The sequence below is a fragment of the Aotus nancymaae genome, unplaced genomic scaffold, assembly GCF_030222135.1.
Source record: "Aotus nancymaae isolate 86718 unplaced genomic scaffold, 86718_ANA_hifiasm-v0.15.2.pri h1tg000049l, whole genome shotgun sequence".
In the NCBI taxonomy this organism is placed as follows: domain Eukaryota; kingdom Metazoa; phylum Chordata; class Mammalia; order Primates; family Aotidae; genus Aotus; species Aotus nancymaae.
This window is the reverse complement of record NW_026988463.1, coordinates 15,461,598-15,488,902: the sequence shown is the minus strand read 5'-3', so window position 1 is coordinate 15,488,902 and position 27,305 is coordinate 15,461,598. Positions and strand designations below refer to the sequence as shown.

General features: G+C 46.5%; 1 protein-coding gene across 5 annotated transcripts in view; it reads left to right on the top strand.

Annotated features, from left to right (window-relative positions):
* Positions 1–27,305, top strand: part of CLEC16A (C-type lectin domain containing 16A) — a 236,214-nt gene that overhangs the window by 89,176 nt on the left and 119,733 nt on the right. For all 5 annotated transcript variants that reach the window (XM_021668004.2, XM_012453201.3, XM_064362502.1 and 2 more), the window contains exons 13-17: positions 10,924–11,046; positions 13,091–13,200; positions 14,869–14,913; positions 17,530–17,580; positions 21,408–21,536. In XM_021668004.2, coding sequence (XP_021523679.2) covers positions 10,924–11,046; positions 13,091–13,200; positions 14,869–14,913; positions 17,530–17,580; positions 21,408–21,536 — 458 coding nt within the window. The remainder of the gene's footprint in view (positions 1–10,923; positions 11,047–13,090; positions 13,201–14,868; positions 14,914–17,529; positions 17,581–21,407; positions 21,537–27,305) is intronic.

Genomic DNA, 27,305 nt, shown 5'->3' with positions numbered 1-27,305 from the left:
GCCACTCCATTTGTCATTGTTTTCCCAGGAGGAAGGTGTAAGGTATATTGCCGAGTTAAAATGAGGCAACTGAGGCCAGTGAGAAAAAATGAGAATCCAATTTATTCAGCTCCCGGGCGAGGTTCTGTGGTCCAGGAAGGGGCCAGAGAAGTCGCAATGGGCTTCTCAGGGCGTGGGGTTTTATAAGAAGTGGAGGTAGTTGATTGGTCATTGGGAAACAAAGAGCAGACAATTTCATTGGTAAGGAGATTTGATTGATTGTTAGGGAAACAAAGAGCAGACAGTTTCATTGGTAGGCTGACTTGCTGGGGAGGTTAATGTTAAACTGCCATTGGACAAATCTTCCGCGGCCTTTTTAAATTTTGAAAGGGTTGAGTGAGGAATGCAGGAGTGGGCGTGTGGAGCCTGCATGGAGAAACCAGATAGGAGCAGGTGTGGGGAGACAGCACAGAGAGATAAGTGTGTCCATTTGGCTCTTCAGCGAGGCAGCCGGCCTTACATTCCGACCTTTTTGATGATATAGGACGTTGCTTCTTTCTGGCTACTTCCTGCTGAACAGGGGCGGAGTCGGGGGGGGTCAGTTGGCCGGTGCCTCAGTTGGGAGTTGGACATAGGGGTGAAGTAGCATTTGATTTATTGCCACCCTGGAAATTTCTTTCATGCGAGCTTGTAAAAACCTAAGAAAGAATGGGACCAGCATTAGTAGAAGACAAACTATGATTAGGGGAATGACAACAGGAGCTAGCCAGGTGAATATGGGAGATTGCCACCAGTTAAGAGGAAAGTTTGGCGCACTTGGCGTTCCTCGGAGGTCTTCCTTGAGGCGATAGAGAGTATTGACTTTTTTTTTTTTAACTTGGTCTGTTTCATTGATGTAATAGCAACACTGTTCCTGGAGAAACAGACAGGTACCTCCTTTCTCCGCCATTAGTAGGTTTAGAGCCTGTCGGTTTTGGAGAGTTACCTGGGCTAGTGACGTAATTTGTCGCTGAAGAGAGGCCAGAGAGGCTGCTGATGTTTCAATGGCCACATGGAGTTTGTTTTCTAGTTGAGCAGCTGAAGTGATACTGTAGCCTAAGGCGTCGCCTCTAATTCCAGCAGCTGCTAAAGAGGCTAGGGAGAGGCCAACTACTATGGGGAGGAAGACAGCTCGTTTGTTTCGGCCCTGAGGGGAAGATGGAAGGAGGGATAGAAATTTAGCTTGCCTATACACCTCTAGTTGTGGGACTAGGGTGACGGGCACACAGGGGAATGGGGAGGAGGTTTTGATAATTTTGGTTAGGGTTCCATTACACTAAAAGTACCCCCCTTGAGGCGCATGAAAGGAAGAGTTTATATTTACTGTGGTGTTGCACTTAAGGCTATGGTTGGTAGGTGTCCCATAACATAGAGAAAGAGAGTGGGAGTGTATTTTAAACAAGGGGATTCCCATTAAAGTGGTTTCAGGTCTTGTGGACTTTTGTGATAGGGTGAATCCCGTTTGGAGGGGAACTGCGGCTAAAGGGGAGGTGTTAAGAGAGGCACATAAAAAGCAGTGAGTGAAGTTTACGGTTTTGATTAAGTTTAACATGTTGGCTCCCTGCTGTACTAGAGTTAACTACGAGAAAGGATGAGAGGTGTTATTTGAGGGTTTGATTTGGTTAGTTAGGGTGGCTTTATTTTTAGGATTGTATGGCTTACAGAGCCAAGTTGTTTTATAACTTTAGGGACAATGCAGGTATAGGACTGGAATATTAGCCATGTTCCCTGGGGGTATTTTTGGCTGCCGCATACAAGGGCTTAGCTAGAGTAGCGAAGTTAGGAATTTAGTGATGAAAAATCCCACAAATTTTAGAAAGGAGAGGATTTTGTTAGCTGTTTTGGGGGGCTGCAGTGCAAGTAGTGCCTTTTGACTGTTTTTAAGCCCTTAGTTTGGGGAGTAAGGTGAATACTTAAATAGATTACTGAGGTGACCAACAGCTGTGCTTTGGAGGGGGAAATCCGGTATTCCCTAGACCCAAGGAAATTAAGGAGAGCGGCAGTATGCTGTCGTGACATGGAGAGGGAAGGGCTGCAAAGCAGCAGGTTGTCCACGTACTGTAAGAGGAGACTAGGCTGAGAGGGGACAAGAGGTTAGGTTAGCTGCTAATGCTTGTTTAAATATGTGAGGGCTGTCTCTAAAGCCCTGGGGCAGGACCGTCCAGGTTAAGTGCTGCGAGAGGTTAGTGTCTGGATTGGTCTAAGTAAAGGCAAAGAGGAAATAGGACTTAGGGTGAAGAGGAATGGTAAAGAAGGCATTCTTGAGGTTAAGGACTGTAAAATGAGAAGTAGTGGAGGGAATGTTTGATAATAGTGTGTATGGATTGGGAACTACAGGGTGGAGGGGAATTACTGCCTCATTGATAAGGCACAGGTCCTGAACCAGGTGAAAGCCGCATGGCTTTTGGACTGGCAATATAGGAGTGTTGCAAGGGGAACTGGTAGGAATGAGTCCCTGTGCTAGGAGTTAAGTGATAATAGGCTTTAGGCCTTGGCAATGGGTTTTTGAGATGGGAAACTGAGGACAGGAGGGAAAATGGGTAGGGTCCTTGAGGAATATTTTGACTGGCATGTGATGAGTGGCAATTATGGGCTTGGAAGTATCCCATACTGAGGGATTAACCATTTCAGGAGGAATAGGGGGTTGAAGCGAGGAATCGTGACTGGGTGCATTGTTATTTAAAGTTAATACCAGGAGATGGGTAGAAGATGGGGAGGACTGTGGAGAGCCAATGAGTTGGAGGGTAGCCCCTAAAGTCTGGAGGATATCTCATCCCAGTAAGGGGACTGGGCACGAGGGTATGATTAAGAAGGAGTGGGTGAACGGATGTCCCTCCAGGTAACAAGTTAGAGGATGGGTCCGGTTGGGACAGGAGGGCTTCCCGTTAATTCCCACAACCGAGACCTGGGAAGGTGTACTAGGCTCTGAGTAGGAAGGCAATACAGAATAGGAAACCCCCATGTCCATTAAGAAGGAAATAGACTTACCCGCTCTTCGTAGCGCCCTGGGCTCAGCAAGGGTGATGGGGGTCTTCGAGTCCGGGTTGTGTTAATTATTCATGAGGCCAAGGAGTTCAAGTGAAGGGACTGCATCCTTTGGACTGGCCTGCCCCTCACATGGAGATGCAGGGGGTGAGCCTGTAGTCCAGAATGGGCAGTCTACCTTCTAGCGTCCAGTTCATTTGCAGATTGGACAGGGTCCGGGAGGTGGACGTGGACAGGGGCTCTGCTGGGCCTAGTGTCCCTTTTGGCTACATTTGAAGCAGGGCCCGGGAGGGACCTTTGAAGTAGTCTGGGTGGGTTCTAGGGGACCTTTTTGGAGGAACTTTGAGGAGTTTTCCCCACCAGATGCTGGGCGTGCTGCCGGCCTTACGGCTGCTACGATAGCTTGGGTTTGGAGGCTTACCTGTTGCTGTAAATGGACCTGGTGGATGGTCTTAGCCTTTTCCTCCCGGCCATTAAAAAGTTTAAATGCCAAGTTTACCAGGTCTCGTATGGGAATTTTTCATATTTTATACCAGAATGCTTGGATGTAGGGAACTTCGGCCTACTTGCCTTTCCTTTGGCAAAAATTGTTTAAATTAGTGAGGACATTAAAGTTAAGTGTGCCCTCTGGAGGCCGCTTGGACTGGTTGTTTAGCGGATACTGTGGCCATGCTACGGTGGAGAGGAAGAGTAGCCTTTTGTTTTTTATAGAGAGGCCTAGCTTGGGTAGGTTTAGAACTAGGCATCCCAGTGGTGACTTAGGGTTTGGGTGGGATTTTTGGTTACCCATGATTTTTTCTTTTTCTTTTTTTTTTTTTTTTTTGTGAAACAGGAGGATTTTATTAAGGTGGCTACCGGCTTAGCAGATTAGCATTTTAATATTAAGTGCTTAACAAAGACAGGGCTTGGCTTTTTATACATGAAGTACACAGTGGCACTAAAACAAGTTTGCAGGCATAGAACAAAGGCAATTCATTAAGCAGTAATAGGTACTTAACTTAGGCTTACATGTGATAGTTGCTATGTGACCCAGACGTTTGCTATCTGTAGAGCTCAAGGATTTTAGCACAGGCCTTATCTATTTCTTTTTGATACAGTGTTTAGAAAGCTAGAGTCCTGCCTGCTTGGGCATTTTTTATGACCTTCACTGTAGAAACTTACAGTTATTAGCAATAGAGAACAAGAATACAAGAATTTGTAAACTTATAAAACCTGCAAAGCAGGATACAATTTTACTGGAAGGGAAAAAACTCACTCACACACTCACTCGGGAACAGAAGGAGAAACAGAAAGAGAAATTGAGAATATAATTAAACGGGAGCTGATTTGCCAAAGGGCAGGTTTTGGGGTTAGGAGCCAAGGTTTAATTTAGGCCTTAAGGGCCTGGAGGAGTAAACAGGGCTTCTAGTCACTCAAGTCTCGCCCGCTGCCGCAGAGATGACCGGTAGGCGTCCCGGACGACACTACCAGACACCAGAGAGGGTTCAGGAAGAAGGGGACGTCTCCCTCAGGTTCCTGACCCTCTGCAGACCCCTTACGGGGGGAAGACAAGAGCGTAGGGACGTCTCCTCTACACTCAGGTCCTCGAGGCGGAGCTGGAGCCCTGGGCCCTCAGCTGAACAGAGCCGGGGCCCTGGGCCCACGGCAGAGAGGAGTCCCTGACGCGGCCGCGGTTACAGACAGGGAGTCCGGAGTCAAGCAGCGGGAGAGGCTATGGGTAACAGAAGTCTTACCTTGCGGCGCAGTGGCTCCCTGGTTTAGCTTCAGGTGGAGGAGTCGGTTTCCCCTTTAGGAGGGGGTCTCACAACCCCTCCCGGGTTTCGGCACCAGCTGTAAGGTATATTGCCGAGTTAAAATGAGGCAACTGAGGCCAGTGAGAAAAAATGAGAATCCAATTTATTCAGCTCCCGGGCGAGGTTCTGTGGTCCAGGAAGGGGCCAGAGAAGTCGCAATGGGCTTCTCAGGGCGTGGGGTTTTATAAGAAGTGGAGGTAGTTGATTGGTCATTGGGAAACAAAGAGCAGACAATTTCATTGGTAAGGAGATTTGATTGATTGTTAGGGAAACAAAGAGCAGACAGTTTCATTGGTAGGCTGACTTGCTGGGGAGGTTAATGTTAAACTGCCATTGGACAAATCTTCCGCGGCCTTTTTAAATTTTGAAAGGGTTGAGTGAGGAATGCAGGAGTGGGCGTGTGGAGCCTGCATGGAGAAACCAGATAGGAGCAGGTGTGGGGAGACAGCACAGAGAGATAAGTGTGTCCATTTGGCTCTTCAGCGAGGCAGCCGGCCTTACAGAAGGAGTCTTGGGCTCTTTGTGTTTTGTGTTTTGTTGTGCTGAGAAGTTACTGGAACATGGATGAGTGATATGGAAAAGGTTGAAAAGTAATAGGATAAAGGGAAGTTTTGCCATGCAGAGAGCTGGCACAGCACTGTTTTTATCTTGGCTGACACATAACCTGAATTGGAAGTACATTGGAAACCAGCCCAACATCTGGTTAGCTTTTGAAATCATCGCTCTATAGTCTTCCAAAGCTGGTAATACTTGTGTGACTGCAGCCAAGGAGACCTCGCGTGGTCAAGAGACATTTTTTAAAAGTTTGAACATTGTTTACCTGGTGTTCTCGTGGTGTCTTTATCCACTTCTGTCTTAATTCTTCTTATGCATCTTTGGTCTGGGTCTTTTTCATCCCTACCCTGAATGGGGACTACTACCAAGGGGGAAGAATCCAGATATCAGAACTGAGAAGGAAGCTTAGTAAGAGTCACTGACACTGTGGGCCACACCCTTCCCTTCTGTTTTGGGTTCTTTGAATGAGCTGGTTGGGAGTTCTGCCCTGCAACCCTCTGGATAGGGGACACCTGTTCTGACTGGAGTGGGCAGCTCAGGTTCTAACCCCTGAGGCAGGGCTGTGGGCAGGACAGGGAACATGTGGTCTGCTGGAAGCCAGAATGAGCTAGTGCTCCAGTGAAGTGCAGCAGGGTTTCTTTGGAATTTGTCTGTCACCAGGCACTTAAAAGTTGAAGCAAATAGGGTAATATATTCTCTACAGTGTTTATTTCTGTCAGAGGGAAATGACTGGCAAAGAAGCTACTGCAAAACCTGCCTTTCTGTGACTGAAAACCATGGGGTATGCATGTGTGTGAGCATGTGTGAGTGTGTTTGTCCTTGCACACAGGTGCCGTCTTACCTTTCACTTGAATGTCCCTGTTACACAGTGACGTTGACCTTATCCATTCAGAACCGTCAGCCACCAGCTTGTTTCAGGAAGGAGATTTAAACCCAAATCTAATGTTTGCCACAAATTAAATGATCTCCTAAGAATAGTGATGGTGAGGCAATGATTGTTATAAAAAACAAAAATGAGAATAAGTTGCTTTTTCACTTGTCTTTGATTATACCACCTTAAGATAACCAACTGCTGACAGTGTCTATTTCTTTCTAGCCTGTTTTTTGTGTGGGTGATGGTTGGGCTTTTCTGCACAGCTATCATATGGTGGCTTCTGTTTTATCGGTGTTTCCCTTAATTTTGAGATTTGTCTGATCCTCTGCCCTAAATTTGATCAAAACTACTTAACTTATTAAAAAAATTAATTTAGCAGAAATTTACGGACTGTTGTGTTTGTGCCAAAAACACCACGAGATCACATGACACGCATAGATTGGGCAGGTGGAGGGAGAGAGAATTAACCCACAGGGATCATGGGACACAGCAGAGAGGATGGAGGTAGGAGCCATATGACTGGATTCAGGGCTGGGCTTTCCACTATCCGCATGACCTCAGGCAAGCTTCATGTCTTTTTTTGAGCCTCAGTGTCCTCATCTATAAAATGGAAATAATATCACCCACTTCACAGAGTGTCATGAGGATGAAATGAAGCATTACACGTCACATGCCTGGCTGATGGTCACCATTTCTTCAGGGCGTACCATGTGAAGGCAATCTTGTCGTCTTAGCAGAATCCTCTCCTCCTTCCTTCCAAAGACACTCTCCTTCCCCTGAGAGACTGGGGTTTTTGTTGTTGTTTGTTTGTTTTGACCGAGTACTTTGGTAAATGATAAGGGCCGCTTGGAAACACTTGATAGTTCAGAGTAACAGAGGGGATTTTAGAGGCCATTGTGGGAAAAAGAGTTGGGAGAGAGAATGGGGCACCTGACTCAGGAGGAGCTTTGGGGAAAGAAGGGAGATGTTCAGAGGGGTTTCTGTTGCATAATTTTGCCGTGTGCTGTGTGAAATCATCTCTGCTCTCTGCCTCCCAGGGCTGGTGGTAAAATCCACCTCACATGGACTGCATGGCAGTACCAGGTTAGTTTGGGGGAAAGGGCCAGAAGCATGGAGACCACTTGGAGCAGCCAGGGGAATGGAACCACCCCCACAGTCAGCCAGGACACAACCAAATCATGTCACTGCCTGCTAGCTGCCTCTCCTGGGTCCCTCCACTGCATCACCCTCCAGGATCCTGGCACAAAGCCTTGCTTGTCCCTTCCCCTATCTTCCACCTCATCATCCCCTCCCTGGCTCTGCTCCACTCCCTGAAGTCCCACCTTGGTTTGGCAAGCCCTGGCCCCCCACCGTCTGGCTCAAAGCAAACTCCTGTTTATCCTTTAGAATCCAACCTGAGCAGCTCACCCCCTGAGAGGGGCCCCTAGCAGCTCAGCATGCCTCCTTTGGTCTGTCTGTACCTCTATTTAGTTGTTAGGTTTTTTTTCATTTTGTTTTTTGTTCTAACTTTCCTTTTTTTTTTTTTTTTTTTTTAAATTGAGACAGAGGCTCGCTCTGTCACCCAGGCTGTAGTGTAGTGGCGCAGTCTTTACTCACTCCAACCTCTGCCTCCAGGGTTCAAGTGATTCTCATGTCTCAGCCTCCCGAGTAGCTGGGACTACAGGCGTGTGCCACCACACCTAGCTAATTTTTGTATTTTTAGTAGAGATAGGGTTTTACCACATAGACCAGGCTGGTCTCAAACTCCAGACCTCAGGTGATCTGCCTGCCTTGGTCTCCCAGAGTGCTGGGATTACAAACGTGAACCACTTCACCTGGCCTAACTTACCTTTTATAACACGAATGATAAGGAAACACATCAAGCCATGCTCAAGCTAAAAATTGTCATCCATGCATTAAGCAATGCTCAAACTAAAAATTCCCATTTGTGCATCATAATAAGAATTAAAATTGTTGACCTGTGACAGTGCTTTCTCTCTTTTGATGCTGACACCAGTTGTGGGACGGGTAGTTACCATAATTATTCCCACTTCACAGGTGAGAAGACTGAGGTTCAAAAAGGTGAAGTATCAAAACAAAGTTCCTTCCACACCCCACCCCCAGGCTTCTCATTCCCACTGTACCCAGCTGTCCCTCTAGGAGAGAGTGAGCCCAGGGACACAGAGGGGTGGCTATTGGCAGGCACTCTGAGCGCCCCTGGTGGGTTGGCTCTGTGGGTGCTGCCACCCTTTCCCATCTGGACCCCGCTCACCTTCTGGAGCATCTGAAGTTGGTTTGAGCTGTGTCTCTAACTTGCTCTCTGACCTTGGGGAAACAGCTTCACCTCTCTGGGCCTTAACTTTCTCACAAAAGGAAGGGGCTGCACTTGGAATCCAGTGCAGAGGGAGGTGTTTCTGTCCTCTGGGACCCTCCCTTCATGGAGAGTTGAGAAAGGTCAGGATCATCTTGGGATGCTTTTCTCCTGTCAAGAAAAGAACTTGCCACAGATTTCCTCATTGTCCACAAATTCTGAGGAGGTGGAGGGGCAGTGACAGAAAAGAAACAAAATGGACCTCTCTGTGGAAATTCAAGACCTGGTCCTAGTTTACCTCTTTCCCTGGTTCTGTGGCCACGGCCCCGTCCTAGAAGGAGCCAGCGGCCAGGCCCTTTCTGCTGTCTTCTCTGAAGTGGAGTGATTGCTGGTTGGTTATAAAGTTGGGCGATGCACCTGAAATGCAGAGGAGCTTTTATTCCCCGGCAGAACTAATGACTGGCAGTTCTCAAAGGGCCAGAAATTAACAAGTAGAGAGGTGTTAGGACAGTGTTGACATCTATGGAAAAAACAAATGCCAAAAAGATTCAATTGACAATCTTCTTGCCATTCAATAAGCCAGAATCCTTCAGAGTTACACATTTAGCATTAACATGGGATACAGAAGCCACAAATTAAATTTTTACTGCAGTCAAATTTGTTGAGGAAGCCACATTTGAGAGGCGTTTTGGGGCATGAGAGAGACTACTACCGAACTCAAGCCCTTAGGCCGTCCCTCACCCAGGTCATCTCCTTGGTATGACTTAGCCTCTCTCTAGGAGCTGGAAGGAATTCAGAAAAGCAAGATAGATTGTTATGGCTTATTACATCAACGTGTGTGTGCAGGAATTACTTAGAATCCAGACAATCAGCTCTTCAATGCTATCTTCCACTATTTTGTCAAGGTTCTAAATGAAGCGTCATCTGGTACTCAAGGGACCATATTTCAAGAGTGCCGAGAAGTGCCACCTTTCCCCCTTTCGTAGAATAACAGGAAAAGACGTGCTCGAAGCACAAACTATCCATTCAGTTCTCCAAGCTTGGATCAAGCTAGATGTTTGTTTCTGCAAATGTATTTTTCAAGAGCCATGTCAGATGAGCAGATAAGGAGTTTGAAGACCCTTTCCCTAGGTGGGAACTGTTCTAGTAGGCCCAACAGGTCTGTCACTGCAGGTCCTGTGTGCTTCTTTAGGAGGAATGACAACAGGGCTTAGTCATACACTTGCCTGTTCCCTTTTTCCTTTCCCACTTACCTTCCCCACCCCCATCTCGTCTTTTATCTTTTAAATGCTGTTAGTTTTCACAGAAGGGATTGTTGAATTTTTACTGGAGGATAAATGATTTCCTTGCCTCCTAATGATAGATCTCTGCTGTATTGGTGTCATTTTATTAGGTTGGCGCAAAAGTAATTGCGGTTCTTGCAATTGTTTTTAATGGCAAAAACCACAGTTACTTTTGTGCCAACCTCATATGTGCACGGTTCTGTAAGAAAGGTTTAGCTTAGTCTCATTCTGCCAACGGCATCCTCAGGGGCAGGGGTGCCCTCTGCCTCACCTGGCTCAGAACCTGATTCCTCCTGTGTGTGTTGAGGGTGGGGCCTAGCTTTTGAGTTTGTTGTTAAAAGCTAAAAGGCACAATTGTTGGGGATGACTGTAGTTTCCTTCGTATTTAGTCTCTGTTTCTCTAGGTCTCAGTTTTCCCAGGTATAGAAGGTGCCTAATACGGGAGTGGCCTCAGGTGACCCGCAGACCTGGCACGCAGTGACTATGAATTGTGCTCTGAGATGGTTACCCCCTTTTCTTCTCCATTCCCTTTCCTCTGCTATGTCTGGGAGAATGTCACCATTTGGGGCTCGCTCCTCTCCAACACTATTAAGTACCTGCCAACCGCCCTTTTTAACAAAGATCAGGCCTTGGGCCACCATGAGTAGGGAGTCAACAGTCATTGGCTGGAATGTAAAAACATTTTTTGATTTTTAAAAAATTATTACTGGCAATTATTGCATCAATCCTGATTTCCTGTTTTATAAGTAGTGATAGGAAATGTATGTCTTAATACATTTATGTAACTTCAGTTTACGGAGAGCTCTACGATAAGTTATGGCACCAGCAGCAACCAGTCATGACAGCAGTTGCCAAGAGGGGCCAGGCACGGTGGCTCACACCTGTAATCCCAGCACTTTGGGAGGCCCAGCACTTTGGGAAACTCAGGAGGTCAACTCTAGCCTGGGAAATACGGCGAAACCCTATCTCTACTAAAAACTTGAAAAAAAAAAAAAAGGAAAGAAATCACCAAGAGGGAACATATGTGGCTGAAGTTGAGGAAACCGCACTCTGCAGGGTCTCTCAGGACGAGGAGGTCACGCAGTCAGGAGGCAGCTCCACTTACATGCTTCTCCTCTGTTCCAGGCATGGATCCTGAGAAATTAGAACGAATCCAGCTCCCAGTGCCAAATGTGGCAGAGAAGAACACCTACAACCATCCGTTGGCTGAGAGGCTCATCAGGATCATGAACAATGCTGCCCAGCCAGGTGCCCACTTGGGGTGTTTTCTGTCCACAGGGCTACACAGTCATAGGGAGCAGGCCCCACTGGGAGCCAGAGCCCTGGGTGCTAGGCCTGAGCCTTCTGAGTTTCTGGGCCAATCCCAGACTCTCCCTCTGCCCCTCAAGCCCTGCATCCTGGGCCAGCCCTCCTGCCTGCTAGGACTGTGTTTTTAGCTCTGGGTCTCCTTTTTCCATCCCACCCCCTGCCACTTGGTAACCTTCTTTCTTCTCCTTCCATACCCTACCCTTCCTTTGCTGAGACTGCCAATGTTTGTCACTGCGCTCCCCACTCCCGGTGGCCCAGGGCAATACTGTGAGAAAGAACTAGGCTGGGAGTGGAGTGAGGGGAGAAAATTCGAAAGGTTTAAGGGGCCAGTGTAGTAGAAGATAGTTTTGTTACCAGCAACAGTTGTGGGTAGGTATGGGAACAGGTAGGAATGAGACCGTGCTTGGAGCAAAACTCACTTGGAAGAGACAGATGAAGATAGGGTATGCTAGTGCTGGGGCTGGGTGGGGTGGGGCAGGGAGACCTGATGGAGCTGAGACCACTCAGCCTTCTCCTTGATGGTCCCTGGGTCTTGTATTATATTTAGAAAGACCTATCTTTCGTGATAGCACTTTTTCATTTTTTAAGCAGAATCCCTTTTCTCACATATTTTCACCTGACTTACAAGGCATTAACAAAGGGACGGGCAGGGAGGTGGGCAGAGGGGTGTATCTGCCTTTAGTTTTTTCCCAGTGACCCATCGTGGTCTCTGATGTTTCTGAGGCCTCAGAGGCATAATGTGAAGACGACCTCCTTTCCACAGTGGGACCTTTCGGAGTTTGCATAAGAGCAGTTGTCCTTAAGTCAGTCAGTTACAGTTGCTTCTAGGAGAGATGCCACATGTGGGTTTTGGCATTCTGAGCACCCGCAGTCTGCCACTGCCCAGCTATGAGACCCTGGATGAGTCACTTCACTTTGCTGAGCCTCAGTCTTTGGAGCACTCATTGCAACAGGTTTTTATAGAGATTCCTTGAGGAGGTGTATATAAAGTGCTCAACACTATACCTGGCTCACAGTAGTAAGTAAGTAATAGTATAGTAAGTAAGCTGTGTGAGAGCTCTGTTGCACTTGATGGAAACCCAGCTCACTCCAGCTTAAACAGTACAGACAGACAAAGAAAGCTTTGTTGGCTTTTAAAGTCTGCTGAGGCCTGGCTTCAGGCAAAGTTGTATCCAGGGGCTCAAACAGTATTTTTCTACATTTGGTCTCTGCCACCTTCTGGGTTGACAAGATAAATGCCGGCCCCTCCAGCTAGCCCTTTCTCCACTGAGACTCTAGACTTGCTCTGTGGGAGATGCTTAGCTTTGGACAGTCTAGTTGGAAGAGAGATCTCAAAGTGACATCTGCAGAGTACTTTACAAAGATGAAAAATGCTGGCAAAGGTGAAGAGGTGGCCGATAGATTATAATGCTAGTGCCCCTCAGAGCCTCACCACAGTCCTCTGCTCAGCCCAGTACAAGGAGAATTTTTCTTACCCAGAGGTTCCAGCAAATTGTGAGGCTGAGCCTTACTGGCTCTGACTGACTCCCTTGCCTGGTTCTTACCTCGTCACTGGGACCAAGGGAATGGAGCACCCCATCTGGCCGGGTGATGTGCCCAATCCTGAAAGGGGGCAAGGAGGACCAGCTCCACCCAAATCACATGACCAGAGTGGGACTGGCAGCTCTTTAAAGGAAATCGGGGTACAGGGCCACTCTCCAGGCCTCAGCAGTGTTTAGTCACCCTTTTTCCTGCACCCCCTGCCAGTAAATGGACTTCAGGGAAGTATTTGCTATAGGCAGTTTTGATGGGGAACATTGAATTCTAACGGATTGGGAATGGTTTTAGCATGGCGGGTTCCCTCTGTGTCCCCACTGGATGTTGGGAGCCATGAGCCGTTGGTCTTATCACCTGACCTCCTGACCTCGACATGAATAGGCGGGAGCCTTGGGCTGCAGGGCGCTCTACCCTGGGTGTGCAAGGCTTACCCTGGTGTGCTCTGCAGATGGAAAGATCCGGCTGGCGACGCTGGAGCTGAGCTGCCTGCTTCTGAAGCAGCAAGTCCTGACAAGTGCCGGCTGCATCATGAAGGACGTGCACCTGGCCTGCCTGGAGGTGATGCCCTCTCACCTCCTCCTCCCTGTACAGGGGCCAAGGGAGAGGGACAGGAGGGTGGGAGGGCAGCTCCTGGCATCCAGATAGGAGCCCTGGCCCATGATGTCATCAGTCACTAGCTAGAAGTTGCAGGGCCTGCTCTCCTGAGACCCCACTCCAGCCTACTTATTCAGCATGGACTTCCTTTCGGCTGAGACTCATTGAAGAGTCCACTTAATTGAGTTTTAGTAGTTTCTGTCACAATTATTTGGTTCTGTATTTGTCCTCAGAATTTTTCCTTTGGTATTACAAAAGTTTTATGCACATAGAGACATATTCACGCATATACACACAATGATGATGGTTTTTGTGCTTAAAGTATACATTCATTAAATTTTCAGTAGCTTTTATGGTACCCCCTCTTATTTTCTGTGTTTATTTTCGAAAATTTAGGAAGTACAAAGAGGTAAAAGTAACAACGATAGTTGACACTTTGGCTGTGTCTATGCAGACACACACATATGTGTCTGTATACACACACATTATATAGGTAAATAAATATATTTAAGTATTATATAAGCAAATAATTACATATGAAAAGAATTATATTTATACAATATGAAAATATGCAGTGTAAGTGTATATTTACGTATGTAATGTGTAAATATATGCAAATATATATGTAAATGAAACATTTGTTTGCATCTATGTAAATGAAAACTAAGTATGTATATATGTATGTGTAAGTATATATATACACATACGTATAAATGAATTTTTTGTCTTACACAAATGTAGTTGGGCCAGGTACAGTGGCTCATGCCTGTTATTCCAACATTTTGAGAAGCTGAAGTGAGAGGATCACTTGAGGCCAAGAGTTTGAGACTAGCCTGGACAGCATAGAGACACTGTCTCTAAAAAAAAAAAAACAAAAATATTAGCCAAGACACACCTGTAGTCCCAACTGCTCAGAAGGCTGAGACTGGAAGATTGCTTGAACCCAAGAGTTTGAGACTGCAGTGAGCTATGACTGGACTGCACCACCACACTCTAACCTGGTCCACAGATTGAGATCCTGTCTTTGAAACTTAAACTAAAAAAGGAGTCATAATGGCCATGTTTTATAACCCATTTTCCCCCAATGAGCTGTATATTAACAGCTTCTCATGTCATTACAGTCGAATTACCTATCCTTTCCCTGTTTTTATTTTGAACTCTGTCTCCCTTCCTCTTTCTCTCTCATTAAGAACTATTTTATAGGCCAAGCACGGTGGCTCACACCTGTAATCCCAGTGCTTTGAGAGGCCGAGATGGGCAGATCCCCTGAGGTCAGGAGTTTGAGACCAGCCTGGCCAACATGGTGAAACCCTGTCTCTACCAAAAATGCAAAAGTTAACTGGGCATGGTGGCAGGCACCTGTAATCTCAGCTACTTGGGAGGCAGAGGCAGGAGAATTGCCTGAACCCATGAGGCGGAGGTTGCAGTGAGCCGAGATTGCGCCACTGCCCTCCAGCCTGTGCAACAGAACAAGACTCCGTCTCAACAAAAGGGAAAAAAAAAACGTTTTTTACATTAGAGATATTAGTCCAGATCTGTTTTATACACACTCATATTTTAGAATTTGTAGTTTGCCCAACTTGCTCACCTAGATGAGACCTGCCTCCTTCACAACTTCCTTCTCTTTTACAGGGTGCAAGAGAAGAAAGTGTTCACCTTGTACGACATTTTTATAAGGTAATTGACAGAGCACAGATGGACGGCAGCATGGTGGGTCTTGTAGAAGCAGGAGTGTAGTGTCTGGTTCTATGCAGATAAATGTTATGTGTCTTCAGTTATTTTTTATGCCTGTAGTTACTGAATAAAAATGCTCAATTTTATAGTCTCTAAGGCAACAATATCTAAACTTTTTTCTGCCCATTCTCTTATCAGTAAAATTTTTGAGGACTCAGCTCCAGTATATGACAATTTGTTTCTCAGTTATACATGGATTTGTTTATTTGGGAATAATTATATGTAAATTATGAACTATGTGCATATAAACACATGTGAGTAAATTATATATATATATGATGAGCTTATGTTCATGAGTTATATAGGCTTACACATATAAAATTATGAATTATCAATTTATGAACTATATACATGCATATTATTTACATGAGTTTGTGCTAAGGAACCTTATATAGGCTTCTAAACCTTTATTAAGTTTATTGAGATTTTGTAAAGTGCCACCATGACTTCCAGCATCTGAAATATTTGCAGAGCTTTGTCTTCAGGTTCCAGATGGTTTTAAAAATATCTAATTGGGATGGTTTTGTTTTAGCTCTACAAGGCATATGTTTTAGTCCATTCAGGATGCTAAAACAAAATACCATAAACTGGATAACTTATAAACAATAGAAGTTCACTTCTGTCAGTTCTGGAAGATGGGAAGTCCAAGATCAAGGCAGATTTGATATCTGGTGAAGGCCCACTTTCTCATAGATGGCACCATCTCACTGGACGACCTAGTCACCGCCGAAAGGCCCTACCTACTAATTCCATCACCTTGGGATTAGGATTTCAACATATGAATTTGGGGGGCATGGGGAGCAGAAATACTCAGGCCTTGCCAGCCTCGTGTGTCTTTCAAGCAAGGCTCATCACTCATCAGCCATAGTGGATTAATCCATAGGTCAAATAGTCATTTTCTAATTTGCCGGCCTCCAGATCAGGTCTGTGCAGATCCTGCGAGTGATGGTTTCCCCTCTTAACGTGGCTGATGAAGAGCCTCCTACAGAAGGAAGGTGGCAACACTGCCATTTCCTTGTTGTCCCCTGTCCTTTAGTTATTCAAGTCCTCTTCAAGCTGCTGTTTCTTTGCAGGAATCTTTTTAAGCCACTATTCATTATTGTCAGTGTTTGTTGAGATAAAATAAAGTTATATAATTTGGAGATCCACCTTGCCAGGCTCAGATGACCCCATCCAGCTGGAACAGTGGACATACCCAAACAAGGGTATGGGCCCCCACACACTGAGGAGGAAATCCCACTTTCCCCTTAGAATATCCCAAACCACACTTGGCCTCCAAGTGAGGATACACCCCTACTAGCAAAGCCCACAAGAAAGCAGAAACCTCAGGGTTGCATTAGTCATCTTTGAACCTCTTGCCAGTATAACTGCCCTAAGTTTATGTCCCCTAGAAAGCTTTGGATTGCAAAACCAGAAAGACATATAGGTAGGCATTTTCTCGGAGGTTATTCTTTATTATTAACAAACGGAGAGCTCTATTAAATTCTGGATCCCTTCTCCTAACCCAGATTTTTCTTAATTTTATCCTATAACATTTATTATACCCTAAGTATAATTTTGCAGCAGTTTTTAGGTGTTTTCAGGAATTGTCTTCTCTGATTGTGGTACTTATATCACACAAGAATATTCAAATTTAGTTGTAGTTCTGACAACTGAAAAAACTTAAAAAGGATCTATTCCCTTTTCCACCCCAATTCTCCGTGTGTGTGTGTGTGTGTGTGTGTGTGTGTGTGTGTTTCAGAACTTGTGAGGGAGATGCAGCAGTTGTAATGGTCATTATCTAGTAGAGATTATAATGACAGTGAGTGCTCACACTGACCCACCCCTGACTGAGGGACAGGCTCTGTGCCTCCTTGCATTTCATGTGCGTTAACTCATTTCATCTTCACAATACCCCAAACAGAGTTGGACTGTCATGCCATTCTTGCATGACAAAGAGGCGAGAGGTGTAAAGCTGGATTTGGTTATGTGTCTCAGAGCCAAGTTTATGCCCACCACCCTGTCCTAAAGGGGACCTCCTGGGCAGTCACGACCCTAAGGAACGACATAACCCCAAAAGCACTCCTCAGAAAACAAATGGAACAAGCCATGTTCCCCATAAACAGGGGGTAATGCTAACCTTATTTAATTACACTCTTCCTTCCAGAGGTGTGGAGGATCGTATTTTTAATATGATAACTTAACCAGGATTTTCCATTTCTCCAATCATTCTCGACAAACAGATGATGTTAAACACTTGAAATATTAGCCTTTTTGATGTTTTAATTCTACATAGTATTATTTTTGTTGTTTTTTTTTAATTAACTGCTTTGACAGAAGAACTCTCCATGTACTTAAAAAAAAGGAGAAAATTTTGAGTAGTGCAATTTGATATTTGGTCTGTCATTTGAGCATGTGTGTTTGTGTTCACGTGTGTATTTTACTTCCTGGTGATTTACCAGAACTCACTAATGAGAAACAGATGGCCCCCAAAGCCACGAACTAGAGTTTATAATACTCTGTTGTTTATGGAAAAAAAGTATGAATAATATCCTCTTCCTTCCCTTCTTTTCTTTTTAGGGAGAAGACATTTTTTTGGACATGTTTGAAGATGAGTACAGGAGCATGACAGTAAGTGAGGAGCTGGGACACACTTGGGCTGGCATGTGCCTGTGTTCCTGCCAAGCTCACCCTGCCCATCCCAGAGGGGGGTTTTTTACTTAGGGCTTTCTGACCAAATAGCACAGATTGATGGGGAAGCAGATTTAGAATGGTGTATTGTAATCCCCATCACTGTTAAAATTTCAAACTATATTCACTCCCCCTGGGATGGGAGGTGTCAAGTGAGTCACGAAGAGTCTCTGCTAGGAATAGTAATTTGGGGGCAGTATCATTTTATTGAGGAGTTACTTGGTGCTGGATGTATACAATATGTGGTACAGATTACATGTCTTCATCCTCATGCCAACCAGTGGTAATAGCTACTGCCTTTGTCCCTTTCTTGCTGAATTAGTCTGTTCTCATACTGCTATGCAGAAATACTCAAGATGGGTAATTTATAAAGAGAAGAGGTTCAATTAACTCACAGTTCCACATTGCTGGGGAGGCCTCAGGAAACTTACAATCATGGTGGAAGGCACCTCTTCACAGGGTGGCAGGAGAGAGAATGAGCGCAAGGATTAAAAAATGCCAGATGCTTAGAAAACCATCAGATCTCATGAGAACTCACTATCATGAGAACAGCATAAGGGAAACCGCCCGCATGGTTCAGTTACTGCCACCTGGTCCCACTCTTGACACTTGGGGATTGTTACCGTTCAAGTTGAGATTTGGGTGGGGACACACAGCCAAAGCGTATTACTTGCCGATGAGGAAACAGGTCTAGTGATGTCCCCAAATCTGCCCGGCCAGTGAGTGACAGAGCCAGGCTTCCAGAGCAGGACAGCCCATTCCCCCGTGCTTCTCCATGTATTATGTCCCTGCCTCCCTGTTTGCTGCTCCACTGGAATGTTCTAGCATGGAGCTCTTCCTCCAATCTGCAGTGCCAACATGGGCTTCCTTCCTCCTCCAGCAGCCAGAATCGCGGGAAGCCATCGGTTCGGAAGATCCAGCTTTCTCTATTCTGCGTGTTTGTTTCTGTATCCCAGCACCTCCCCTTGGCTAGGCACTCCATAAATACATGATAAATGATCCTTCTTGTGGATATTACCCACCAAAGCGTGTGTGATTTGGGAAGTTGATAATAAACCTAAGTGTTTAAAGTGTCAAAAAGAAAAAGGCAGCATGCCCTAATTGACTCCTTGACTTCCCTGCCCATACCCCAGGAATCTGGACAGCTGGGCCCTCACCACATGCTCTGTCACCGTCTATCTGAGACTGCCTTGGAGCCTTTTCAAGGGAAAGGTGTAATTGGCATAAGTCATCTCCAGAAATGCCCCAGCAGCACCCTGTGCCAGGCCTCCGTGGGCTGCACATTCACAGCCCCTCATCATTCCTCCAGCTCCTTAGAGAGTGGCTCAGTCTTCCACCCTTCAGACCATTCACTACAGTGGAAGGGATTCAGTTGTCGTTTGCCATTTCCTGTTACCCCCGAGACATCCTCCTGCAATGTCATTCCCTACAGTTTGGTTTCCTGTTTGGAAATGTCAGGCTCCTATGGCACTTGACCATGTGGAAAAGCTTGGGCTCCTAAACCCCTGCTCAGTGTCTGCTCTTGACAATGCAACCTTGGGTATGTTGCTTAAATTCTGAGCCTTGATTTTTTTTTTTTTTATCCATAGGGTAGAGTCCCTACCACAGAGCCACCCAGGCTGGATATGATAAAGCCAACAAAAGGCCTCATGTTGAGTCCACATACCACAAATACTCATTTCCTCCCCTTCCTACCATGGGGAGCTTCCCGGCTTTTGTTTGTTTGTTTGTTTTAATCAAACATGTATTGTCTGTCCTATACAATGCTTGACATTCCAGAGAAATACCAAGGTGCCACACCCTGAAGGATGAGGGCTGATTTGCAGATTTGTTGGAAGAAATTTCTTATAGTTCTGGAGATTTGTATCTGCAAATCAGCCCTCATCGAATACAGCTTCTGAGTGGAAGGAGGTGGGGACAGGCCCTCAGAGGCTGCTGCGTCAAAGTCAGGCTGTGACTTGTGACCCTTCCTTTGTTTCCCTTATTGCTTCTGGTTTTAATGCAAAAGGTGCAGTGAGGTGATGGTCTAGCTCTGCCCCCAGCAGGCTTGAGGGGTTCACTGGGAAGGTTGTGGGGGCAGTGGGAGTAGCAGGGAAGGGAGCCACAAGTGATTGAGTGAGGCAGGAGCTGCCACCCCTGCTGGGATAGAAGATTTGGAGTGGAGGACCTCAGACCTCTGGAGGAAAGTACTTAAAAGTGTCCAAAAGAAAAAGGCAAGCAGTGTGCGCCAAGTGGCTCCTTCGCCCCCTGGCCCATTCACCAGATGTCTCAGTTTTCTGCAGCTATACCAGAATACCACAGCCTAATTTATAAAGAGAAGAAATTTCTTATAGTTCTGGAGTTTGGGAAGTCCAGTATCAATGTGCTGGCATGTGATGAGGGCCTTCTTGCCATATCATCCCATGGTGCAAGGCGGGAGGGCAAGACAGAGCAAGTGGGGACAGAACTCCCTCTTATAACAGACCCACTCTCACCAAAATTGAGCCACGCCTGCAGTGACAACATTACTTCGTTCATGAGACCTAATCCTGTCTTCGTAGGCCCTGCCTCTCAACACTGTCACACTGGGGATTAAGTTTCCAACACATGAGCTTTGGGGACACATTCAAACTGCAGCACAGGGTATCTGGGCAGCTGGGCCCTCATTGTATCCTTGCCCTGTGTGGTCAACTGTACCTAGCAGGAGGGGGCAAGTATGATATGTTTGAAGGCCACTTTCTGAAAAGAGAAGACACAAGGAAAGCTTGTGATGTTTGAAAGAGTAAAACAAATTTTGTAGAAAGCTTACCCTTCCTCCATGAGGCCATGGAAATGAAGTATTGGTATTCAGCAACACGTGTGCATCGATTACTACTACTGATGCAGCAGAGATCTGGGAGTGGTGGCGGGGAGGGGGTGTCCCCTTGTGTCTTAGTCATGAAAGAACGTTTCGCAGAGGTGATGTGCAAAGAGGCAGTCAGCTCCGGCCCAGTGCCGTGGCCATGCACCTTTCCTCCTCTGAGCTCAGTGTCCCTTCATGATGGAGCACCGGCACCTGTCGTCCAGCAGGAGGTGATCCCAGCAGGTGCATGGCACTTAGTAGATGCTCCAAAAACTATTGTGTTTTATTATCCCGGGTAAGAGGTGAGGGGGATGAGGAAGGAAGGAAGGAGGAACATTGGCCCTAGAATGGGAATCACAGAGGCCCTGGAGGAAGGCAAGCCTGGGCTCATGTCTTGGCTCTGCCACCCACCAACTGAGTGACCTTGGATCCATTTTTCTGCTTCTCTGAGACTGTTCATCAGCAAAGTGGGAAGCAGCTCCTCAAAAGCCCTTAGGTCACAGCCTGCCCTGTAGTCAGCTCTTGTTAAAGAGAAGCTGCCATCGCCACAGCTGTTATCATCATCACTGAAGGACAGAGAGGAGGAGGCAGGTGGCAGGTGGGCTTGCAGCTACAGGATAAATCATGCCCAGCCTCCTGCTGAGAATCCCTGTCCCTGCTGAGGTGGAGAGGGAATGCCAGGAGGAGCAAGCAAGGAGGCAACTTCTCAAGGGTCTGAGCTGCTGCGTTAATTAAAGGAAAAATCTGCAACTTAGAAAACCAGAAGGCATATTGCTCCCTCTCTGGCTGCCTCTGGGCTTTACCTCAGTGTAAATCCAGGGTTTAGATTACTCATTTACATTTATTAAATGCGGGTGAAGGTGAGGAGCCTGCGTAACCTCCCCCGGCCCATTCCTACTCCCAAGCGAGGGACCTACTTTGAGGTTTCCTGTGATGTCTCTTCTAGATGAAGCCCATGAACGTGGAATATCTCATGATGGATGCCTCCATCCTGCTGCCCCCAACAGGCACGCCGCTGACAGGCATTGACTTTGTGAAGCGCCTGCCGTGTGGCGATGTGGAAAAGACCCGGCGGGTGAGTGAGTGCAAGACCTGGCGTCTCCTGGGCTGCTGTTCTCCAGAACCACTCCCAGACCAGGCAGGAAAGGGCCTCTTTGTCAAAGTCAAGACCCTGCCCTCAACACAGCTTAGATAGCAGATAGAGAGCACACACTTGCCACCAGGCATGACTTTCCAAAGCATGTTGCTCTTTGGAAAGTGGGATTTGGCATTCCATTGCATCTGCCACCAAATGTTGGCTGCAGACACGTAGCCTTCACTGGTACAGACAGACTCAAGCCCTGAACTCAGGTTTCTGTGAACCATGGCAGGTGAGCACGGTACATCCAGTGCAGGTGAGGTTGGTGTGAAATCTTAGTCCAGCAGCCTCAGGACCCCTACAGATAGTGTGATATTAAGGCATCTCCCTGCTCTTGGGACACAGTCAAATGAAATATGAATCTCGCCAGCTGCAGGAGAGATGTGTGTGAAGAGATTAGTTCTCAGAACAGCTGCAGTGTGTGCTTCTGTTATCAGCCCTTTTTTTCTGAAGCAGGCGCTCTAGGAAGCAGAATTTGCAAGGCTGTTCATGGTATTTTATCTCCCGGTAAGATCAGAGTTTCTTTCTTAGAAAGCACCATAACCTTTTCCTAGAAAATCGTTCCCTGGAGACATGAATATTTGTGGATAGTTTAGAGGAATTCATTGCATGCAGCTCCCCCTGTCAGCCTGTATCATCTGCGTTAATTGGTATGTGACAAAGATGTTTCACTTTTGGATTTTGCAAAACAGGAATGACCTGTCATTTGCACCTCAGACATGAGGAGTCTGAACCTTCCTCCCCACAGCTGGTGATTCTGCCTCAGAGGCCTGGGGGTGCAGAGGAAGTGGGACCATGTGTCTTGAGTCAATCTGCGTTTCCAACTGTCTGACCAAACCCACAAGCCTCACCGCAGGACCCACCCTGTCCTGGCCACTGACGCCTTCCTTCCATGTGCTCCCAGCCAGGCGCACGATTCTGTTAGTGGGTGGCAGTGTTTGCACTGGGTGTTCTGGCATCAGCTTTCACTGGAGGACTGGTTCTGACAAATGTTTGTATGTTGCTTCCTGATGCTGACATGCTCACCCCCAGCCAGGGCTACAGCATCCTGTGCCTAGAAGGCCCTGCCTGGAAGATCCCCCCAGGCCCTGAGCCAAAAAGGTCCAGAGGCCTGAACGCTGAGCACTGCTCCTTTGGGTTCCACTCTGCCGGTTTTTTTTTGGTGGCTACAAAGAGCTGTGATCCAGCCTGGAGTGCCTGGAGTGCATCATACCTCACTACAGCCTTGAATTCCTGGGCTCCCACCATCCTCCCACCTCAGCGTCAGTAACTGGAACTACAGGCGCAAACTACCACACCTAGCTAATTTTTTTTTGAAATGGAGTGTTGCCCTGTCTCCCAGGCTAGAGTGCAGTGCCATGATCTTGGCTCACTGCGTCCTCCACCTCCCAGGTTCAAGTGATTCTTCTGCCTCAGCCTTCCGAGTAGCTGGGACTATAGGCGTGTGCCACCATGCCTGGCTAATTCTTGTATTTTTAGTAGAGCTGGAGTTTCACCATATTGGCTAGATTGGTCTTGAACTCCTGACTCATGATCCGCCCACCTCGGCCTCCCAAAGTACTAGGATTACAGGTTAATTCTGTAAATGTTTTATAGAGATGAGGTCTTGTTAAGTTACTCAAGCTGGTCTTGAACTCCTAACCTCAAGCCATCCTCCTGCCTTGACCTCCCAAAGTGCTGGAGTTACAGATATGCACCACTACACCTGGCCCACACTCTGCTTTCTTTTGGTTCACAGTTCATCAGGGTTTTTCTTACCACTTTTGTGAATGCATAGCCTCTGTTATGAAGTAGATCAATTAAAATAAGTTCTTTATGTGGATTTCTTCTTTTAATTCTATAATCATCCTAAGAGATTTGCATGTTATTATCCCCATTTTACAGAGGAAGAATTTTTTTTTTTTTTTTGAGACAGGGTCCTGCTCTGTCACTCTGGTGGAGTGCAGTGGTGCCATCTCAGCTTGCTGCAACCTCCACCTCCTGGGGTCAAGTGATCCTCCCACCTCAGCCTCCTGGGTAGCTGGGATTACAGGTGTGTGCCACCACACTCTGCTAATTTTTATATTTTTTGTAGAGATGGGGTTTCACCTTGTTGCCCAGGCTGGTCTCGAACTCCTTGACTCAAGCGATCCACCTACCTCAGCCTCTCAAAGTGCTGGGATTACAGGTGTGAACCACTGCACCCGGCCCACAGAGAAAGAAATCGAGGCATGAAGAGGTCCAATGATTTGCTCGAGGTCACCCAGCTAGTGAGTAGCTGAGCCATGAGTCAGCCCAGGCAGTGTGGCCCCCAGAACCTAGACTCTTAGGCACTCTGGCCCACTGCTTCCCACACTGCCTTCTTTAGATCTACTAGCTCTGCTTAGGACACAGGGATGTCAAAAACACAGCCCCAGTCCTGAAGGGGTCACAGTCTAGAAGGCAAAGTAAAGAGACAGAGGCAGGCCATGTGGCTCGGGCCCTTATTCAAGCAGCATTAGGTCAGGTCACTAATTCCTCCTGGAGCAGTAAGTGGGACAGACAACAGATAGGGAGGCAGAGGCCCAGAGAGATGTGGCACATTCTGGCACCTCCATGGTGGTGATTGAAGCTGGAGCCCACAGTGGGATGCGATGGTACTGGAGGTGCTGGCAGGAGCCAGATCGTGGGGGCCTTGGAGCCCCTTGAGAACCTTGGCTGTCACCTCTTAACACTGTTTCATGACCTCATGGCCTGCTGGGCTGGGGCAGGTGGTCCTGACCAAAGGCGAGAAATGGGAGAAATGCAGGAGCGAGTTTGTCAAACATATAGCAGAGGGTATGTTGCTGCTTGTCTGCTCTGAGCTACTGTGTGTCTTCATTTGTTAAGTAGAATGTGTCTGTCTTTCCAGAGTTATTGTGAGGACTCAGCAGAAGGCCAGTGACAGGTCTTGATGATAGTCTCTTTGCCCCTCACATGTCACATAGTTGCAGCTTCCCCAGGCTGTCTGGCCACCTCCCTTGCCCTGGATAGGATACACAGCCCAAGTGGCTAGCTGAAGCACGGATAGAGACCTGGAACATCTCAGCTTCACTAGAGTCTCTTTGCCTGTCTGACCAGTTTCCAAAAGCAACTCTCAAGTCCTCCCAGGGTCCCTGGGTAGGAGAATGATATAAAAGCAGGCAGGCTACCTCAAAGCCAAGGCATCCACTTTAGAAAAGCTTCCTTTGTAACTTTAAGAATTTATTTCTGAAGGGTAGCTTTGGCCACTCATCTCACTATGGTTCTTGTTGCAAGGGAGCTATCTAGAATCATCCAGAAGCTTAGCTCCTAAGTCCCACTTCAGAAATCAGAACACAGCAGTGTGCTTTGAATTTGAGCTAAAGGAAGTTACGTGGTTTAGCAAGCAATTGAGGGCTTATGTGGTTCGTTTCAAGTTTTTTGCTTGTGTCCAAAGAACATTCCAAGCTATCCCTTTGGATTCAAAGGTTTTCTTTATTTCTTTTCTTTTTCCCCACCAAGTAGACTTTTTAAAGGAGGCTGATCCTTTTCAGAAACTCCAGGCTTTATTTTCCTTAAGGATTTGTCAAAGAAGTTCAAACAATTCTTTCTGGCAAATCATTCCTAAATATTCATAGATTTATCAAAGAGCTGCTAGATTCTTGCTATATGCCAAATACTGTCCGCCTGGGGGTGCAGAAATGAGCAAGCCATGTCCTTGCTCTCTCTAGACCTCTCTCTTTACCTAGAGAGGTAAAGTTTATTAGCAGGTAAGCGAATAGCAGGTTTGGTATCAAACCACAGTCAGAGCTTTAAAGGAAAGAAATAACCTGCTATAGCCAAGGGCTGAGAAGCTGTCCTCCTGCAGGTAGAGTGATCGGAAGAGCTGCTCTGCAGAGGTGACATCTGAGCTGAAACCTGGAGGGTGAGGAGGAGCCAGGAAGGTTAAAGTGATAAAGGAGGCACTTTCCAGACAGGGAACAGCACATGTCCAGTCCCCGAGATGCGACCAAGTATGGCATGTTCAAGAAGCACAGCAAGTGAGGGAGGGGCAGCAACAGAAGAAGATGGTGGCAGCATTTTGCAGGCCGTGGGAGGCATCTCACGATAAAGCAATTTTCCCTCTTGGTCTAACTGACAGAACTGTTTTCCTTCTTTACCGCTTCTCTCAAGTCCCCCTACATGTGGGGTGGGTCCAGCCCAAACCCAAAGTTCTGCTTGAATGTTCTTACTGGACCCCAGCAGCTCCAGTGACCTTCATTTTTTATTTTTACTTTTGAAGATGGAGTCTCACTCTGTCACCCAGGCTGGAGTGCACTGGCATGATTTCACTGCAACCTGCACCTCTAAGGTTCAAATGATTCTCCTGCCTCAGCCTCTAGAGTAGCATGAACCAGCATGCCCAGCTGATTTTTTTTGTATTTTTAGTAGAGACTGGGTTCTTCAGTCTGTTGGCCAGGCTGGTCTTGAACTCCTGACCTCAGGTGATCCACCCACCTTGGCCTCCCAAAGTGCTTGGATTACAGGTGTGAGCCACTGCTCCTGGCCCCCTCTTGCATTTTAAAAACCACATCACTTATTCTTTCTTTCAACATAATGATTGAACATTTTCTAGGTATCAGGCTCTGAGTAAGATACAAGACTATAACAGTGAACAAATAATATAAATAAGACCAAAATGGCAAGGGTGCCACTGAACCATGCCAGCTAAGAAGGGAAATTCATGTTGAAATGAAGGTCACTGGAGCTGCTGGGGTCCAGTGAGAACATTCAAGCAGAACTTTGGGCTTGGGCTGGACCCACCCCACGTGTAGGGAGACTTGAGAGAAGCAGTAAAGAAGGAAAACAGTTCTGTCAGTTAGACCAACCTCTGGTCAAAGCCCAACTCCAGCTGCATGACCTTGAGCGAGTCATTCTCCTCCTGGAGCCTCAGGTCCCTCTTGTGTCCTACTTCTCAGCTGTTGCCCAGGGTAGCTGAGAGTGGCTGTGGAGCGACAAGCCCAGGGCCTGGCAGACAGTAAGCACTCAGGAGGCGTGACTGAACAGAAATGGAGCAGTCTAGTATCTAAGGTGGGAAAGAAAAGGAGTCTTTAATGATCTAAATCAGCCGAAGCTTAATGCCAGACAAAAGAGAGTTAGGAATAGGAGTTTTTGGTGAATATCAAAATCCAAGTTTGAGCCACTAGCTATCCGTAGGTAGTCATCTTGGAAGCTGTTCTGAAACAAATGTGTTTGCACGAGGTTTTATTTGTCCCCACATTGTTTCCCTGTTCCCTTCTCAAACTGCAAACTGTTTTTGTGTTTATCACTACTGACTTTAAGGAAATAGGAGATCTTGCTTTCTTTTTGGATGTGTATTACACAGTAAAGAAAATACAGTAACATCTCATAAAATTTCAAAAGTAAAGGGAAAAGAATTGCTCATGATTTCATCACCCTACACAAACAATACTTAGACATCTTTTGTGCTCCTCCCATCTTTGTCTGTAAAGAGAATATCCCAGGGTCTTGCTTTCATCCCTTCTCCTTTTTTTTCTTTTCATCGTAGCACAAGAAGTTCTTCATGTTGTCATCGTTAAAATAAGTCTGGTTTCTTATGACCTCATAAAGAAAGGTTTATCTGGCATTTTCCTGCAAGTAGACATTTTGGTTGCTTCCAGTATTACATTATTTTCAGCTGAACTATAATGAGCAGCTTCATGAATACAGTGTTTTTCTTTCTTTTGAATTATTTATTTAGGATAAGTT